The sequence below is a fragment of the Corythoichthys intestinalis genome, chromosome 12 (assembly GCF_030265065.1).
Source record: "Corythoichthys intestinalis isolate RoL2023-P3 chromosome 12, ASM3026506v1, whole genome shotgun sequence".
NCBI lineage: Eukaryota > Metazoa > Chordata > Actinopteri > Syngnathiformes > Syngnathidae > Corythoichthys > Corythoichthys intestinalis.
Window position 1 is genome coordinate 787009 of NC_080406.1, and position 20080 is coordinate 807088.

The following is a 20080-nucleotide window of genomic DNA, read 5'->3' on the forward strand; positions in this document are numbered from 1 at the left end:
GTAGCCTTTGTTACTGTGGTCCCAGCTCTCTGTAGGTCATTCACTAGGTCCCGCCGTGTGGTTCTGGGATTTTTGCTCACCGTTCTTGTTATCATTTTGACGCCACGGGGTGAGATCTTGCATGGAGCCCCAGATCGAGGGAGATTATCAGTGGTCTTGTATGGCTTCCATTTTCTAATAATTGCTCCCACAGTTGATTTCTTTACACCAAGCGTTTTACCTATTGCAGATTCAGTCTTCCCAGCCTGGTGCAGGTCTACAATTTTGTCTATGGTGTCCTTCGACAGCTCTTTGGTCTTGGCCATAGTGGAGTTTGGAGTGTGACTGACTGAGGTTGTGAACAGGTGTCTTTTATACCAATAATGAGTGAAACAGGTGCCATTAATACAGGTAACAAGTGGAGCCTCGTCAAACATCGTTAGAAGAAGTTAGACCATTTTGACAGACAGAAATCTTGCTTGCTTGTTGGTGACCAAATACTTATTCTCCACTCTAATTTGGAAATAAATTATTTAAAAATCAAACAATGTGATTTTCTGTTTTTTTCCCCACATTCTGTCCCTCATGGTTGAGGTTTACCCATGCTGACAATTACAGGCCTCTCTAATCTTTTCAAGTAGAACTTGCACAATTGGTGGTTGACTAAATACTTATTTGCCCCACTGTATGTATATTTAGATATATATATAGATATATATATAATGGCAAATTATCTCCCTATTGAATGGATGTAAAAGATCAAAGCAGGACATAAATGGAGTTAGTGACATAATTTGCCGGATGACACTTAATGACATCTGTCATATTCATTCATTAATGCCCATAATAATAATGTTTTATCCCATTACTCGATTAAACGATGGAATTTTCAGTAGAATACTGAGTACTAAAATATTTGATAGCTGCAGCCCTACAATTTCATATTCAAAGTCACAAGAACATTCACTTTTTTCAAGTTTTATATAATTGGATTCATAAAAAGGGTGGTCAAACTAATATTAATATTTATTTTCCATGTTTTAAATACTTCTCTTCTTAAAATAAAAACAAAACAAGAGAGCCAAGTATTATACAATCAGTAGTGTGGTATACAATCGCACACATTCCTAATCCAATGGAATAGTTTTGTCTTTCAGCTAATGACTAATAAGTAAGCATAAATAGTAAATAATAAAGGGAAAAAAGTCATGGCGGGCGACCGCCAGCAAGCAATTAGCCGTTGTGAGACCTGATGGCAATGGGCGTCGCCCGCCATCAGGGGGCATCATGGCTAATTTCCCTCAGGAAAACACACACACACACACACAGACGTTGTGGTGTTGTCACTGTGTCGTTTAATGAGGCGCTTCATTTAGCCAGGAGCTGACATTTACACACAATTAGCACCTGCACTCACTATCTCTCTCTCTCTTTTGGTGTATAGACTGCTGGCCAAAAGTATTGGCACCCCTGCAACTCTGTCAGATAATGCTCAATTTCTCCCAGAAAATGATTGCAGTTACAAATGCTTTGGTAATAATATCTTCATTTATTTTGCTTGCAATGAAACACCACAAAAGAGAATGGGGTAGAATTTTTTTTTAATCATGATCATTTTACACAAAACTGCAAAAATGGGCCGGACAAAAGTATTGGCACCCTTTGAAAAACCATGTGTCCTTACTTACCTGTTCCACATAACAGGTAGTGGCAATAACGAAATCACACTTGCAGCCAGTTAAAATGGATTAGTTGAGTCAACCGCTGTCATTGTGTGTACCACATTGAGCGTGGAAAAAAAGAAAGAAGACCAAAGAACTGTCTTAAGGACTTGGGAAGCAAAATTGTGCGGAAGCATGTGCAATCTAAAGGCTACAAGTCCATCACCAAAAACCTGAATGTTCCTGTGACTACCGTGCGCAGTGTCATCAATAAGTGTAAAGCCCATGGCACTAAGGCTAACCTCCCTAGATGTGAACGGAAAAGAAAAATTGACGAGCGATTTCAACGAAAGATTGTGCAGATGGTGGATAAAGAACCTCGACGAACATCCAAACAAGTTCAAGCTGTCCCACCGTCCGAGGGTACGACAGTGTCAACCTGTACTATCCGTCGGCGTCTGAATGAAAAGGGACTCTACACAGGAAGACCCCACTTCTGACCCATAGACATAAAAAAGCCAGGCTGGTGTTTGCCAAAACTTACCTGAGAAAGCCAAAATGTTCTCTGTTCAGATGAGACATAAGTAGAGCTTTTTGGGAAAAGGCATCAGCATAGAGTTTACAGGAAAAAAAAAACTAGGCTTTCAAAGAAAAGAACACGGTCCCCACACAGTCAAACATAGCGGAGGCTCCCTGATGTTTTGGGGTTGCTTTGCTTCCTAATCCATACATCCATCTACCACCATACCATCTATACATTTACCACAACACCCATTAACAAAAACAACTATTGATCGCTCCGGGCCTCTCAGACGTCAAGGCAGGCCGAACCTCCCACCTCAGTTGCCTCACTAACCATGACCCAGCAACGGTGACACACGAACTTGACCGCCCAAATCAGCAACAGAAGAAGACCCAAAAACACTCTCCTCTTCCTGCCCACGGCCCGTCCTGCGAGAGCCTTCAAAAAGACTGAATGTTTAACTAATCGTTGACATTTTCCTCGGGAACCCTTTGTTGACCTGTGATATGGTGACCCTGGAAGGACTCTGCCTTCTCGCCTGGGTCTGTGGCTGTTTCACCTTGCTGTTTGATCGCTATCGACCTGAATAAATTGTCAACTTGTGTTTTGAAGCCTTTTTCCAGCTTTCAAAATGGAGTCAGTACAAGGGGTTAAGACTAAGGTGAACGCGCGGAGTTTGGCCTTTTGGCCGGGTTGCCGGATTTGCCGGCCTAGGTCGTTGGAGTTGGGCCAGCGCGGGTCCGGCGGTTTGGCTGGCGTGATTCCGGCAATCTGGCTTAATGGTCAGATTCCTTCAGTGCCAACGTCAAAATAAAAGCATGTGATTCTTTCTGTATATACAGTATGAATGAGCTACGATGTGCAGGTCTGGCAGACTGACCCTGTGGGCCGAATCAGACCCCCTGGTGGGTCGCTTCTGGCCCGCGGACCTCTCGTTTGACACCAAAGGCCTAAATCATATTTGACTGGCTTTGTAAAACAAGACAAAATATTCTTGTTTGAAAACCTTTTTCCAATGATATTGCTTTAGTTTGTAAAAAGTGTTGTGATTGGCTAAGGAGCATGAAGTTACCACAATTTGGCCAAAAATGACTTACGCAAACAATTTTTGGTCCTGGGCTTCAGCCAAGAATTTTCATTTGTGTGCATCTGGAAAGAAAAGCCAAAAGTCAGCAAGGTCAGAAGCGAACGGATGGACGGACGGACGGACGGACGGACGGGCGGGATCTCAATCACCCGACGGACCCAGTTGTTGAGTGATGTCATGGGGCTTGCATCACTTGCTCACGCGCAGCTAACTGGTGCCAGCCTGAACGTCCAGCTGCGACACACAAAAACGACGCTTGTTCGGCCAGCGTGCCGTCACCTCGCATTTCTTTGTGGACAAAATATTAGCAGCATACAAATTTCAAGCAAAATACAGCAAAGCAAACATTTTATTTCACTTGAATGATTATTACCTTAAGTTTGAAAAGAAAAAAAACAAACACTTTCATTAATGTCACTGGAAATTCTCTAGACTTTTGGGTTTTTTTGTAAATAGTTTTTACAAAAATGTTCAAGTTTTCCTGTTGTATGCATTTCATACGGTAAACCGTTAGCGCCTTTTAAAGCCACAGTCGGTGACTTAGCAGTTTAAGTTGATTTTAGTGACGCCGGTGGACAAAAGCGGGAGTGTTTGGCCTTAAGGAAGACTGCGTTTCCCATGAGGACAAGCGCACACCCGTATTGTGTTGTAAAATCATGATGGTCGCCCGCAGATGGATTAAACAACATTTCCATTTCCAGCGGCTGTGTGAAGGATGAAAAGTAATAAGGAAATGAATCCAGTTGTGGCTAAACAATAGCATATGACGGTTAGCAACCATGTGGCTAAACCCCCTCAACCCCACCCGAACGGAGGGGGGGGGGGGCGTCACGCCAGCGAACGAAAGCCAGGCCAATGTTTATTCTGTATATCCTGGTAGCCTCCTTTTTTATTTCCCTCCTCAGACAAAACTTTTTGTCTCTTTTTTTGCTCTGCCACCTTTTTGGAATTGACGTACACCGTAAAGCAGTCAGTACATTTGTAGTTTTTTTTTGAGTGTATGGCAGGGTTCCTGCCACCCCCCTCAAAGTTCATTAGTGCCGTTGAAAGCAATACAGACCCCCTCAAGACATAAAAGAGGTGTCATTCAACTACCGTAATTTTCGGACTATAAGGTGCACCCGACTATAAGCCGCGACCCACCAAATTTGACACGAAAACGAGATTTTTTTCCCCAGATAAGCTGCATTGGACTATAAACCGCAGTGGTCCTGACTGTATTATGGGATATTTACACCAAAAGATATGAGGTGGTAACACTACATTTGACCATGGCATCTTAAGACTGTCATAAGCTCAAATGAACCACCATCAAGCATTGAACCAATTGGCTACAATGCTTCAAGAAGCTTCATTTGGCCATTAGTGCTCCCTTTGGGGAGACAGTTAACCTCTGCTGCCACCTGCTGTCAACACTGTTGTTATCCAACATGCCTCCTAACATGCATTGCAGCGCTACAGATGTAAACAGCAATCAAAATGTTACAGTTGTTTTATTAATTACTGGTTATGGTTATTGGTGACACTTTATTTGACAACTGAAGAAAATCAATTGCCTATATGAGAACATTTTCCAATATTTTTCCACACGTGGCAAAACATTTGTAACAGCTGTCAGTGCAGTGCGGTATGTCAAACATGTTTGAGTTTGATGTGTCAGGTGACCTCGCATGTGCGCCGCTGTCACCAGGCACACCTGATCAGGTCTCGGGAGTTTTTGCCTCCTCATTAGCAACTCTTTTTGTTGTGTTTGTTGATTGTGTCTTTCTCTAACAGCCCACCCTCCCCCTCGTTTCCCTAACAGCCACTAATTGTCATCATAAGGAAGCGAGCACTGTCACAACTGGAGAACAGCCTGCGCCCGCCGCACACCGTGTCTTATTACAGGGCCCCGAAAGGGCCGAGGGACCCCAGGGGGCCCCGGAGGATCAAGGCCATGTGCAAGTGTAGCTAATGAATGGATTCAAATCTACACGAGCGCTGCAATAAAACAGGGGGAAATAGGAGCGGTAAAATAAATTTGGCTTCGAGTGAGGCAACATACAGTGATATGAAAAAGTATCTGAACCTTTCTCACATCTCCACATCAAATCACCATCAAATGTGATCTGATCTTTGTCAGAATCACACAGATGAAAAAACAGTCTACTGAAACCACCGAAACATCTATAGGTTTTCATATTTTAAGGAGGATAGTATGCAAACAATGACGGAAGCGGGGCGAATAAGGAAGTAAATAATCGAGTAATCTGTTCAGGAACATAAAAAAATTAAAACACCTGAACTTAATAATAATAATACATTTTATTTATAACGCACTTTACATTTGAAAAACAAATCTCAAAGTGCACATTACCATGTAAAAAAAAAGACTAAGAATAAAAGGCCTCAAATGGTATAAAAAAATTAATTCATGAGGATCTACAGTGGTATGAAAACGTATCTGAACCTTTTGGAATTTCTCACATTTCTGCATAAAGTCCCCATTAAGTGTGATCTTATCTTTGTCAAAATCACACCGATGAAAAAACAGTGTCTGCTTTAACTAAACTTACCCAAATATTTAGAGGTGTGCATATTTCAATGAGGATAGTATGCAAACAATGACGGGGGGGGGGGCAAATAAGTAAGTGAACCATCATTTTAATATTTTGTGGCCCCCCTTTTGGCAGCAATAACTTCAAGCAGACGCTTTCTGTGGCTGCGGATCAGTCTGGCACATCGATCAGGACTAATCTTCACTACAAAACTGCTGTAGTTCAGTCGGATTCCTGGGATGTCTGGCATGAATCGCTGTCTTTAGGTCATGCACCACTATCTCTATTGGGTTCAAGTCTGGACATTGACTTGGCCACTCCAGAACGTGTATTTTGTTCTTCTGAAACCATCATCCATCATAGCAATTTGAATTGCCTTGTGTTTAATTGTGCTACATAAATGAATTTGCCTTGCCTTGAGTAATATTACTTTTCTAGTTGTCCGATAATGACTTTTTAACCGATATCCCGATGTTGTCTGACCCAAAAATCTGACAGCGATATCAAACCGATACCGATATACGCGATCGTGGACTTAACATTTTATTGCTAATTACATTGCGATGCCGCACTGGATCCTTTAATAATGATAAATATAACAACTTCAATGTTTTTCAAATAACATGCACATTCTGTGAAAGTTATAGAAAAGTGCCAAGAATATGTCCAATATAAAAATTGAAATGGGCCAAAATGTCCGTAAAGGAATAATTGACAATAAATCATGTTTACACTCGTTAGCCCGAAGAGCCACTCGGGGGCGACATAAGTGTTACAAACACAGACAGGCAATCATAGGATATGCCAATGCAATTAAAAAAAATCCCTAAATGTATATTGTTGGGTTTTTGCACAGATTGTAATTATAATTATGTGTTGTATTACTTTTCTAAGTGACTTTATCTTTCTGGTTACTCAGTAGTTATATGTATTGAGTTTAAAATTCATTATTTTTCATTCTATTTGTGTACCACGAGTGATTAGGGTTTTTCCCTCAGTTAACAAAGCCAAAGCAACTCAGTTGGCGGACCGCTAAAGGTCACTCTAAGCACATTCGCTGTGACCAGCCCATGTACAAAGGCATGAATTGATAACCCAGATGCTCGATATTATTTTAAATGCTTTCATCGGACCACTCTAATTATTAACGCTAATCTTCATGGAGTCAAATTTTTAGCTCGTATGCCCACCTCTGCTGAGTATCGACGCTCTTGCAAACAAACATGGTCACCTGATACAACGTTGGAGTACGGAAACTTTGATATGTTTGACAAACCTTGGAAAGCAGTGCCTTTGAAAGGAAAATCAGCAGACGCACACCTACCTGGCCGTTTGCTGAATCTGCTTAATTAAGCGGAGAAGGAGCGTTGACGGACATCTGCTCTCCGCCTGTCATCCGGGGGGGACGGGCCTGACCCCGCGTGCCAGCCTATGTAACGCGTCGGTATGGCCGGCGGCCAAGAGCGCGGCAGGTAAACGTCGGCCGAGGGGAGCAGATGGTCTCGGCTCGGGCCGGCTCGGCCCGCCGCCCCTCCGGACCGGTGACCGCCAAAAACGGCGGCGCACATGTGACCCGGCCGCCCCGCGTCAAACTGACAGCGGGCAAACAATGGACAGCTAAGCTTAGCATCTGTAAAAGAGACAATCTTTGACCTTCTGCCGTAATTGGCCTCCCGATTTTGCTCTCCCAGAATTCCACGATAGTCAAGCAACAGTTGAATGAGACAGACACAAAAAAATACATGTATTAAAATAAAATAAATAAAGATACTGTTTAAGAAAAATACTGTCAAATAACAAAGTAAAATACTCCAAATTATTACGTATTAGTGCTGCGACGATTCATCGAATAACTCGTGTAATTGATTAGAACAAAGCTTTGAATAAAATTTTGCAACTTCCGAGTAGTTTTTTGTTTAAAGTGGTGTTGTAATGGTTTGTTGCGAGAGTCTTTGCATTTATTTTTATTGATTTGGGTGGATACACTATCCTCTAGTGGCAACAGTGAATATGACATAACTCACTTAACTTGGAAGAATCTAGCAGCTCCCTGTTAAGACCAACAGAGGCTAAGTTTTTGTTTGAGCTAATTTTTTTAAAAATAAGTTCTTAATTTAATTTAAAGGTATATTTAGCGTTTTTTTGTGGGAATATGTGTTTGAGCGATTTGTCAAGAGCATTGTAAAATAAATTTTTTTTTTACGTTAGCGTTCTATAGTATTTAAGCTAGCGGACTTTTGCTGTGCAAGTTAGCCGAATGTTCTTTTGTTGTACTTACAGTGATATGAAAAATCTGAACCTTTTGGAAGTTCTCACATTTTGGCATAAAGTCACCATCAAGTGTGATCTGATCTTTGTCAAAATCACACAGATGTAAAAACAGTGTCTGCTTTACCTAAAACCACCCAAACATTTATAGTTTTTCATATTTTAACGAGGATAGCATGCAAACAAGGACAGAATGGGGGAAAATAAGTAAGAGAATCATCTGCCTAAGGACAATTAAAGAGCAATTGAAACCACTTTTTACCAAACAATTAAAGTCAGGTGCGTGCCCAATCACTGATGAGTGGTTTAAAGCTGCCTTACCCACGATAAAACATTGTCTTGATGAGAAGCACTGTCTGATGTGCATCATGGCTCAGTCAAAGGAGCTGTCTGAAGACCTGCGATCAAGGATTGTTGATTTGTACAAGGCTGGGAAAGGATACAAAACCGTCTCTAAAAGTCTGGATGTTCTTCAATCAACAGTCAGAGAAGTTGTCTACAAACGAGAAAAAAAATAGTTTGGCACTGTTGCTTCTCTCCCAAGGACGTATCGTCCATTAAAGATAACGCCAAGGGGTCAGCACAGAATACTCAGAGAGGTAAAAACCAACCCTAGAGTGTCTGCTAAAGACTTACAGAAATCACTGGCACAGTCCAATCACATCAACTATATGTAAAACTATGGCCAAGAATAGTGTTGATGGGAGGAATCCACGAAGGAAGCCACTGCTGTCTAAAAAAATTTATTTTTGCTCGTTTAATGTTCGCAGCAAGGCACTTGGACACTCCACAGAAGTTTTGGCAAAATATTTTGTGGACTGACGAAACCAAAGTTGAATTGTTTGGGAGTAACACACAACGTCATGTGTGGAGGAAAAATGGAACAGCTCACCAGCATCAAGACCGTGAAGCATGGTGGAGAGAGCATCATGATTTGGGGCTGTTCAGCTGCTTCAGGGCCTGGACAACTTGCAATCATTAATGGAAGAATGAATTCAAAAGTTTTGCAGGAAAACCTGAGGCCGTCTTTCAGACAGTTGAAGCTAAATAGAGGATGGATGCTGCAACAAGACAATGATGCAAAACACAGAAGTAAATCAACTTCAGAAGAACAAAATACATGTTCTAGAGTGGCCAAGTCAAAGTCCAGACTTGAACCCCATTGAGATGCTGTGGCATGACCTGAAGACAGCGATTCATGCCAGACATCCCAGGAATCTGACTGAACTACAGCAGCTTTGTAGAGAAGATTAGTCCTTTTTAACTGATGACCCATCCATTTATTATTTTGTTATAGCCAAAAGGCCGTCCACGAGCCAATCCTCTCAGTTTAAATGACTTGGACATTCATCATTGCAAATGGCAGGCAATGAGTTAAATAGTATAGATGCTGACGTTCCTGCTTTCAACTTTTCTGGCATTTTGTTGGCAAAATGCCTCCGCTTCTCCCCAGCGTGTGTTTGCGAGCGCCGAGCTGTCAGTTTTGGCTGGAACGTGCCAAGAAGAAGAAGAAATAAAGAAGTACATGTTGACCTTCTTGCCACCGGGACAAAACCAGCAACTCAAGTACACAAATAATTTGCATTTCACTTTCATTGACAGCGATTGACCTCCCATGCCAATTGGTCAACATGATTTAAACTTGTCAAAAGATTAAAAAATGTCCAGGAAAATACAAAGTCTTAGCTCATAACTAGACCATTAGGATTCATAATTGACTCAACGGTACTCTGGCATCCACCAAAAGCTGAAAGCTGTGCGCGCACGCTCTCTACTGGCTAACTCGTAACCTACAGGTAACGCACGTATCATATCCGTCTGCAGTTTGCAAGACCCCCGGGGAAGTTCACGTGCACTGGGGTGTGGGCTCTTGAACACACCTAAATTAAAATGACCTCTGAGCCTATGTTTGCAGTTTTTAAAAAGAAAAAAAAAAAAAACGGCTAAAAGACAGACTCGTGTCCTTAAGGGTTAAATTATTTGAATGTTCTTTTTTAATTATTACATTATTTTAAATTAAGCAGGTCATGATATATGTTAATTTTATTCTAGCATGTTTTGTAATAACAATACATTGCTGATAATCAGGGCCGGCCCAGCCTATACACAGACTATGCAGCTGCTTAGGGCCCCTGACCACTAGGGGGCCCCCAATCTGGCAATTGTTTATGATTATATATGTTTATTTAATCAATTTATATTCTATTTTGTTTACTACTGTTTGCTTTATTTGACTATTGTGAGTTTTGCTACTTAATTTCAAGCTTAAAAAATAAAAGTTCTTCCTTAACCTCTTTTCCTCTTTTAGAAAAAGGTTTGGCGCTATCTACTGTAAGCACTGACAATCATTTGGGGTGAGAAGTTTGAAGTATGCAGTGCAACAAAATCTGATTAATATAAAAAATATGGACGTATGGGTTGGATTGCATGTATGGGTTTCACAGTACACTGTGACGAAATGGTGTGCCAAAAATATGGGCCCCTTGGCATTCTTTTGCTTAGGGCCCCCAAATGGCCTGGGCCGGCCCTACTGATAATTATTACTTTTCCACGTGCTTATATCACTTAAATATGTGCCAAATCAATTCAGGTTTGAGTAAAATAATTATTATAATTATTAATAATGAAAAAACCTTTGCCATCGTTAAAGGGTGCAATAACTACAGTTTATTTGAATATTTACAAAATCAGCTCAGATTGCACTTTAAACACCCTCAAGGCAGTTTGGGAGTCAAGTAAGTACAGTGCTGGTCACAAGTATTGGCACCCCTGCAATTCTGTCGGATGTCCGACGGATAGTACGGGTTGACACTGTTGTACCCTCGGACTGCGGGACAGCTTGAACTCGTTGGGATGTTCGTCGAGGTTCTTTATCCACCATCTGCAAAATCTTTCGTTGAAATCTCTCGTCAATTTTTCTTTTCCGTCCACATCTAGGGAGGTTAGCCACGTGGGCCGTGTGCTTCACACTTATTGATAATACTGCCAACTAGAGCTGGGAATCTTTGGGCACCTAACGATTCGATTACGATTCAGAGGCTCCGATTCGATTATAAAACGATTATTGATGCACCCCCGCCTTTTTTTTTTTGTTTTGTTTTGTACATTAGTTCCAAAATTGTTCAAAAGTCCTCTCAGGCTAAACCAAACTACTATTTCAGTATCAATTTAGCATATAACAGTAAACAAATGTACAAATATAAAGGTAAATAAAATACTCCATCCCCCATTCTGTATCAGCAGATTTAAACTACATTCTATTAATTTAATGTTGTGAATCAACTGTTACAGTTGTTAAAATTGCTCCCGTTATTCCATAATTTCCCTTCTGTCTACTTTTGTCAAAGTTTTGAAACTATTTCATCATTTAAAGATAGATTCAAGACAAGATTCTGCCGATTTAGGAGTAGTTTAGCTAAAAAGTTCATTAGGTTCACGACAACAGAGCCTTCTTGAAAAGTCTACTGCTTTAAGATGGCAGATGTTTACTTACACCGGAAAGTCTGTCATTTCGCATCTCGGTTCAATAATATTTGTTCTAACACCGCCTTCATCTGTCATTTTGCATCTAGTTCTACATATATATGATATCTACTGTAGCCGTATGTTTGTAGCAACTAGCAACTGGGTGTTGTTTGTAGCAGCTGTCGGCCGCAGTCAGGTATGACTGTTTTTTTTATCTAGCGGCATGAGTTGAACATGATATTTACTCTCGGTCCGTTCCTCATTGCGTCCCAAAGACCGAGCTGACGGTGTTTTACTTCCGTCAATAATTGAAATTTGGATGTTTGTGAATCGTTCTCGAATCTTCCACACCCGAATCGTGAATAATCTAAGAATCGGAAATTTCGCACGCCTCTACTGCCAACGGTAGACACATGAACATTCAGGTCTTTGGAGATGGACTTGCAGCCTTGAGATTGCCCACGCTTCCTCACAATTTTGCTTCTTAAGTCCTCAGACAGTTCTTTGGTCTTCTTTCTTTTTTTCCCATGCTCAATGTGGTACACACAAGGACACAGGACAGAGGTTGAGTCAACTTTAATCCATTTTAACTGGCTGCATGTGTGATTTAGTTATTGTCACCACCTGTTATGTGCCACAGGTAAGTAACCAGTGCTGGTAATTAATTAATTTTTCAAAGGGTGCCAATACTTTTGTCCGGCCCATTTTTGGAGTTTTTTTGTAAAATCATTATTTCATTTTTTCCCCCTTTCTCTTTTGTGTTTTTTCATTGCAAGCAAAATAAATGAAGATATTACTACCAAAGCATTTGTAATTGGAATCACTTTCTGAGAGAAATTCAGCATGATCCGATAGAATTGCAGGGGTGCCAAAACTTTTGGCCAGCATTGTACAAACAAATAATTAAAGGGTGTCAGTTACCGGGCTGTTCGGCTCTACCTTTTTTTTTTTTTCAAGGAGTAACAAATCCTAACAGGAAGCTAATGTTAACTTCTGAAAAAGTCAAAGTCTACTGTGTCTGAAAGGGTTCCGTTCTGATTATTGACATGAGTTCAAGGACAGCGAGTGAGGACAGGAGGCCCGAGTGCTTCTGCTCATCTTTATTGACATGTAGAAAATGACACTCTCCTTCAACGAGTCCTTCAGTGGTCGCAGCCAAAGAGGTCCATGGAGACCCGGTGCTGCTCGGGGATGTTCTTGCCGGCCACGAAAAGCAGCAGGCTGTCAAAGTGGTAGAAGTGGTTCCCCACCACCACCCGCACTCCGTGAGGGTCGCACATGGCGGCGTCCACTTTTTTGATCAAAGACAAGGGACGCTCGTTGGTGGCCGTGTGAGAAGATCCCTTCAGCTCCACGTCGTAGATGTGATCGCCTGAAAATTCAATGAAATGATTGAAAAATACTGAATTATGAACTCTTTAACAGAAAGAAATAGTCACAAAATAAAGTAGAAAAGTAATCAAATACAAAAATCTGTGGAAAAGCCCAGCAAAATGCATCTTAGAAATTGTTATTGCATTGGAAAGTCCTATGATTTGTAGTGCTTTGGTAGCCTCACTGGCTACTGACCAACTTGGAACCTACAGGAAACAATAAGTTTGCAATTCATTTATCTGATTTGTCAGCCTTGGGAGAAAAAAAATATGAATCGGGTGCAGAGGATCGATGCGTATCCATCCCTAGAATTTTATTCCGATCCGCCCACAATTAACTGCCATTTTAGTTAGCGTCTTCATTAAGAAAAACTACGAGAACGCAGCAAGCGACCTATTCAAAATAAAGGACTACGTGAACATTGGATCCTTGTCGCCGGGCAGATCTGATGTAGCCGGACGAACGCAGGGTTAACGTTGCACTTCATCAGAAAAAGTCATCGAGTCCGACGCGATAACGGCTCACCTTTGATGATGTGAGCGATGTGGTCGTCTTGGCAGACAAAAGCGGCGTCGATGGGACCCTCCAGACCCATGACCTCCTTCACGCTTTTGGGATAACCGTCCAAGAGCGTGTGCGGCTCGCTGACCTTGTACAGATACAGATGGTCGTCCTGCGTAGAGAAGACGGCCGCGTCGAGGTCAACGCAGCGCAAAACCGGACCGGAAATCAGAGCGGGAAGCGACTCCCACCTTCATCATGTACAGGTGGTCCTCGTAGGAGAAGACGGCGTCCACCTCGCTGTGAAGTTCCTTGAAGGAGTTCTCGATGGCGTCGGCCTTCACCGTGTCGTTGTTGCCGTCACGGAACAGGAAGTGGTGACCTGAGGGGCAGAGAAGGTCAGCCGGTGATTCTAGCAACGCCACTGGGCGAGATAGAAGAGTGAAATATAGTAGTTTCCTGACCAAAACAGCAGTTTCTGTTGGGGTACATTGAATTTTAGACGTTTTCAGTATGAGACTAACGATGGACTTTTTTGGTCGCCGTCCTATAACTGTGATAAGGCTGCAGAAAAGACAGCATACCTCTGAAGGCGTACAAGTTGCCGGCGTCGTCGGAGGTGATGGCGTCCAGGTGAACGTGGCTGCATCTCTCTCGCTCCACGATGTCGGTGTCCTCGCCTGCGACGTACGTAGCGCGGCTTTTGGCTATTGGTCGACCGCGGCCGAGCGGCGGAAAACTTACTGTAGTTGGAGCACCTCATGAAGAAGTCGCGGGCCTCCTTGGGGTAGCGGCCGTGGACCTCGCCGTCCTTGGCGTCGAACTTGGAGAACTGGTGTCCGTGGAAGCAGTAGTAGTGCTCCATGTAGCGGAAGGCCGAGGTGCAGTTGGGCATGGTCTTGAACTCCCTGTGTTCCACCTTCTTGTTGCCCACGTGGTAGTGGTAGATTTCGTGTTCTGCGGTCGGAGTTGCGTCAGCCCGGCTCGGCTCGCGGCCGACCGCCTTTCCGGACGAGCGACTCGCTCACCCTTGAAGAAGATGACCTCGTTCTCTTCGCAGTCCGGAGCGGGACACACCACCGCGGCGTCCAGGTGGTCCGGGATGCCCGGGAAGACTTCGGAAATGGCCTTGGGGAAGCCGTCCTCTAACTTGTGCTTGTAGTAGGCGTACACTTTGTCGTCCTGGAGAGGAGAGAAAGACCAGTTTTGGACGCTCGCTCCATTTTGGCTCAAATTTAGGGGTGGGAACATCTGGGTAGCTCACAATACAATTAGCGATTCGAGGCTTGCGATAACGATCGATACATGGGTCATGAAGGGAATAGTATCTTTTCTCCTATTTACCGTTCAACTGTTTGTATTACTCTAACATACCCCATATAAAATAAATAGCATTTATATCATAGTTTAAGGGAAACAAGCAGAATATATTTAATATTATGAACAGTTGCACTTGGAATGATAAGAACTTGCAGCACCAAGACTACGTGCAGATAAGGACGCCTTCTGAACACGGAAGCCCAACGTGTGCGTCATGCAGCTGACTGAGCAAGATTGACGCTGACTACCAGGTGATAGGCAAGACATCTACAAGCCCACGTCTGCAACACCAAATCCCACAATCAGCTCTTTAGGACAGTCCACAACAAATGGCGGGACGTCCTGTACTACCAAAACACCCGATAACAAAAACAACTCTAAGTTTGATAGCTCAGCATGACCTATCAATGACCCAGCAACGGTAACACATGAACTTGACCGCCCAAATCTGTAACAGAAGAAGACCTAAACACACCCCTCTTCCTGCCCATGGCTTGCTCCGCGAAAGCCTTCAAAAAGACTGAATGCTTAACTAATCGTTGTCATTTTTTCTTGGGAACCTTTTGTTGACTTGCGATATGGTGACCCTAAGTCTCCTCCTCGCCTGGGTCTGTCAGAGTTTTGCCTTGTCGTTTGATCGCTGTCGACCTATATAAATGGTCAACTTGTGTTTTGAAGCCTTCTTCCAGCTTTCAAAATAGAGTCAGTACAAGGGGTTAAGACTAAGGTGAACGCGCGGGTTGTCGGGCTGTTGGAGCTGCGCCAGCGCGGGTCCGGTGGTTCGGCTGGCGTGATTCTGGCCCTCTGGCTAAAGGGTCAGATTCCTTCAGTCAGGAATGGATGGGGCATCTTGCACTGTCAATAACAGCCATTGAGTTAACAGAGAAACCAATCTAGTGGAAGATTTTGGTAGCAATTTGTTGGTTCCTTTTTTATTTTCAAACAGTGACACCTTTTTAAAACAATATATTGATTTATCGACAGGCGCATATGGATAACCTTTTGGCATGCAAAGTATCACGATGTTGGTGTGGTGATGGGTGTGCGTTTCAACTATCGGGGGATCACACTCCTTAGCCTCCCCGGGAAAGTCCACTGGAAAGGAGGGTCCGGTCGATAGTTGAACCTCAGATCGATGAGGAACAATGTGGTTTTCGTCCTGGCCGTGGAACCACGAACCAGCTCTTTACACTCGCGAGGGTGCTTGAGGGGGCATGGGAGTTTGCCAATTCAGTCCACATGTGCTTTGTGGATTTGGAGAAGGCATATGACCTTGTCCCCCAGGGGGACCCTGTGGGGGTACTCCGGGAGTATGGGGTGGATGGCCCTTTGCTAGGGGCCATCCAGTCCCTCTACCACAGGAGTATGAGTCTGGTCAATAAGTCGGATCTGTTCACTGTGAGGGTTGGACTCCGCCAGGGCTGCCCTTTGTCACCAGTTCTGTTCGTGACTTTCACGGAGAAAATTTCGAGGCGCAGCCGGGTGGTGGAGGGGGTCGAGTTCGGTGGTGGGAGGATCTCATGTCTGCTTTTTGCAGATGATGTGGTCCTTCTGGCTCCATCGCACAGCGACCTCCAGCTCTCGCTGGGACAGTTCACAGCCGAGTGTGAAGCGGCACTTCCAAGTCTGAGGCTATGGTTCTCAGCCAGAAAAGTCAGTGGTGAGTTCCTGTCCCAGGTGGAGGAGTTGAAGTATCTCGAGATCTTGTTCATGAGTGAGGGTAGGTCCGAGCGTGAGTTTGACAAGCAGATTGGGGCAGCGTCCACAGTGTTGTGGGCGCTTAGCCAGTCTGTCGTGGTGAAGAGGGAGCTGAGCTCTCGATTTACAGGTCAATCTACGTTCCAACCCTCACCTAAGGCCATGAACTTTGGGTAAAGACCGAAAAAACAAGATACAAGCGGCTGAAATGAGTTTCCTTCGCAGAGTGGCTGGGCTCAGCCTTCGAGATAGGGTGAGGACCTCGGTCATCCGGGAGGGACTCGCAGTAGAGCCGCTGCTCCTCCATGTCGAGAGGAGCCAGTTGAGGTAGTTTGGACATCTGGTTAGGATGCCCCCAGGACGCCTCCCTCGGGAGGTGTTTCAGGCATGTCCAACTGGGAGGAGACCCCGGGGCAGACCCAGGACACACTGGAGAGATTATATCTCTCGGCTGGTCTGGAAATGCCTTGGGATTCTCCCAGACGAGCTGGTGGAAGTGGCTGGCGAGAGGGCTGTTTGGACCTCTTTGCCGAGGCTGCTGCCGCCGCGACCCATGTTCGGATAAGCGGGGGACGGCGACGACGAGTATCACCATTTAGATATTTTGTCACACCCCTACTTAAACTACATTCATAGAATATTGACAGTTTTTTTATGATAAGAATCTAACATATATAGACTTACAATGGCAGTATATCAAGGACTCGCACGTACCAAGAAGAAGTAGATATGGTCGTGGTCCGTGGAGTTCTCGTAGTGCATCCGGAAAGCGGCATCGATGTGATCCAGGTGATGATTGTCGTCATCCAGCTCGGGGAAAGAGTCCTTGACCAGCTCCGCCTTGCCGTGGAAACCCTTGAACAGGTAGCGACCTTTGAAGAAGAAAGGCGTGCCCTCCTCGCTAACCGTCACCGCGTCCATCTCCAGACCCAGACAGCGGTCTGGGACGTCTGCACAAGCAAAAAATTTAAAAAATAATTTTAAAAAAATGGCCATTTTGTGTCATAACAATTTAGCGGGCCAGATTTGACATTCTTATTGTGTATTTGTGTGTAAGTCCACTGCCAGCCGCTAGAGGGCGGCGTTCAAATTTGTTCGTCATTGGAAATGTGAATTTAGAAAAGCAGTGATCAATGATGTCACAAAAATCTAAAATCCAAATAATGTACAAATAATAGTAAATGGACAAAATGATTTTATAAAATCATAAAAATAATACAGTTCTATAAAAATGAATCCCAAAGGTCTAAAAAAAATAATGCTAAAATAAAATAATACAAAAAAATTCTATAAAAATCAACGTCACAAAAATTTGGCCAAATAATGTACAAAAAAAACGAAGAAAACGATTTAATAAAATTGTATAAAATAAAATAAATAATACAATTCTATAAAAATGTGACAAAAATCTGAAAAAAATAATACTAGAATAACCAATACCAAAAAAAACTATAAAGATCAATGGTCACAAAAATTGACCAAATAATGTACAAATAAATGAAGAAAATTATTTAATAAAATCATAGAGAAGTAAAATAATACAGTTCCATAAAAAAAATGAATCACTAAGGTCTGGAAAAAAATAAAAATAACAAATACAAAAAAAATCTATAAAAATCTGGCCAAATAATGTATAATTAATGATGAAAGTAATGTAATAACATATAAAATACATTTCTATAAAAATTTTACAAAAATCTGAAAAAATAATACTAAAATAAAATAACCGATACAAAAAAAATCTATAAAAATCAATGGTCACAAAAATCTGACCAAATAATGTACAAATAAATGAAGAAAATGATTTAATAAAATCATGTAGAAATAAAATGCAGTTCCATAAAAATGAATCACAAAGGTCCGGAAAAAAAAAAACTAAAATAAAGTAACATGCAAAAAAAAAAATCTATAAAAATCAATGTCGCAAAAATCTGGAAAAAATATCAATTTATAAAGAAACAATTCTATTAAAATCAGGCAGATATGTGCTTCCACAGGCTAAAGGCAGCCCTCTAGTGGCAAACTCCTAACTACAGTATATTTCTGCAATTATTTCATCAGCCCTGGTACAAAAAAATGAAAAACCGGACACCGAGGACCAATGCCAATAAGTCCCTACTAAATTTCATGATGATCCATCCATGAGCGATGGAGGAATAACTCACACCAACAACATCTCAACAAAAAACAAGAGAATAAGTAAATGTGCCTTAAATTGGCCAAGAAGAAGAGTTTTGAGGCAGCGCGTCACTCACCTGAATGGCCGTCATGGCTGTTGGAGGAAATAAAGATATATTAATCATCGGAAACATACCAAACACTAATCTTACAATATCATCCTTCAAAAGAAATGAGGTCTCGGTTTCTGGCCAACAATGCTAATACATTGGCTGCCACCAATGTAAAATAGTTCAAGTAGTTCTACAACCTTAACCTATCCAGTGTAAAAAGGAGCAGCAGCAATATTTTTGCTCAAATGTTGACTTGTGAGTGGTTTCGAAAATTGCTGTATATAAAGTCAGCATGACATCATTAACCCCAAAAAAAGTATTTCCATTACTATCAAATCGAATTCTGTGTTTTCTGTTGCCATTTTTAATTGTCTTGCATGCATTACTCACGCACGGTCAGCAGGAGGAGCCAAATGGCTCACTATTGAGTGGCAATAGGGACCTCTTGAGGCCAATTGTTGGAACTACTGTGGCATATGGAATCCCATCAATGTAGCCAGTCTGCGCAAATCTGGCGTCATCTGCTGGCCATAATTTATAATGCAAGAGAAGGTCTATCATAATAATGATGATCTGCAGAATCTTGTAATGTTTTATACATAACTTTTTCTATATTGTCATATCGTACAGATTCCGATTGAGGGCGCTCGACTTCCAATCCATTTTGACGCCCTCTCTCGGTCAAAATGGATTGGACATCTAGCACTGTCAAGGGGCGGCCAATGAGTTCAACGGTACATTATTTCTGCAGCATAAATTCCAAAAAATCATATCACTTCAGTGGAATAAGTCTAATCCAAATCGGATCCAAAGTAAACCGTAAGCTTCCAGGTTCTTGGTGGTAACGCTACGCCCTTTACAACCGTACATCTCACCGAATGAATAGATCCAGAACCGAAAAGACTTACTGATCGGCCCAGGCCGAGGCCAGGCACAGACACAGGACGGCGGCGAGCAGGATCTTCATGACGATCTGTCGAGAGCGAGCGAGACCGGAGGTGCCCGTCGGACGGGTTCCCCGCGCCATTTATAGGCTGCTGGGAGGCGGGCCGCCCAGAGACTCTTGATGCAGAACGCCGTGTCCCCGAGATGCACTCGCGTGGGCTCACGCAACCAGAACAAATCAATACGAGTAAGCACACACGCTCCCCCGGATCGCACGCAGCCATTGGCCGCCGGCCAGGGCGCGGTTCACGTGTATTTTCTCGCGACGTGTCCTGAAGTCACTTCGCTCGAGTCGAGGGACCGACCCGAGCCGGGTTCAAAACGGATCCCGACGGTTCCAGAAGGTCCACGGTGAGAGGTAACTAACCCGGCGTGCTGGCGGGTCACGCACTCGGCGGCCGTTGTATAACACACGTCCGTACAGTGAACATTAACAGAATGTGTTTTGTGAAGTTGGGACGCTTCCAGAGATGGTCAACATCCAACCAGCG

General features: G+C 43.0%; 1 protein-coding gene across 1 annotated transcript; it reads right to left on the reverse strand.

Moving 5' to 3' along the window:
• Positions 1–12605: 12605 nt before the first annotated feature.
• On the reverse strand, positions 12606–19703 carry hpxa (hemopexin a). Its single transcript, XM_057853556.1, has 9 exons — positions 19553–19703; positions 18669–18685; positions 17128–17363; positions 14424–14577; positions 14140–14352; positions 13980–14075; positions 13647–13777; positions 13420–13567; positions 12606–12892 (listed from the first exon to the last, which is right to left on the reverse strand). Exons 1-9 carry the CDS (start codon positions 19669–19671, stop codon positions 12663–12665), a joined length of 1344 nt encoding a protein of 447 aa, XP_057709539.1. The 5' UTR covers positions 19672–19703; the 3' UTR covers positions 12606–12662.
• Between the last annotated feature and the right edge of the window lie 377 nt (positions 19704–20080).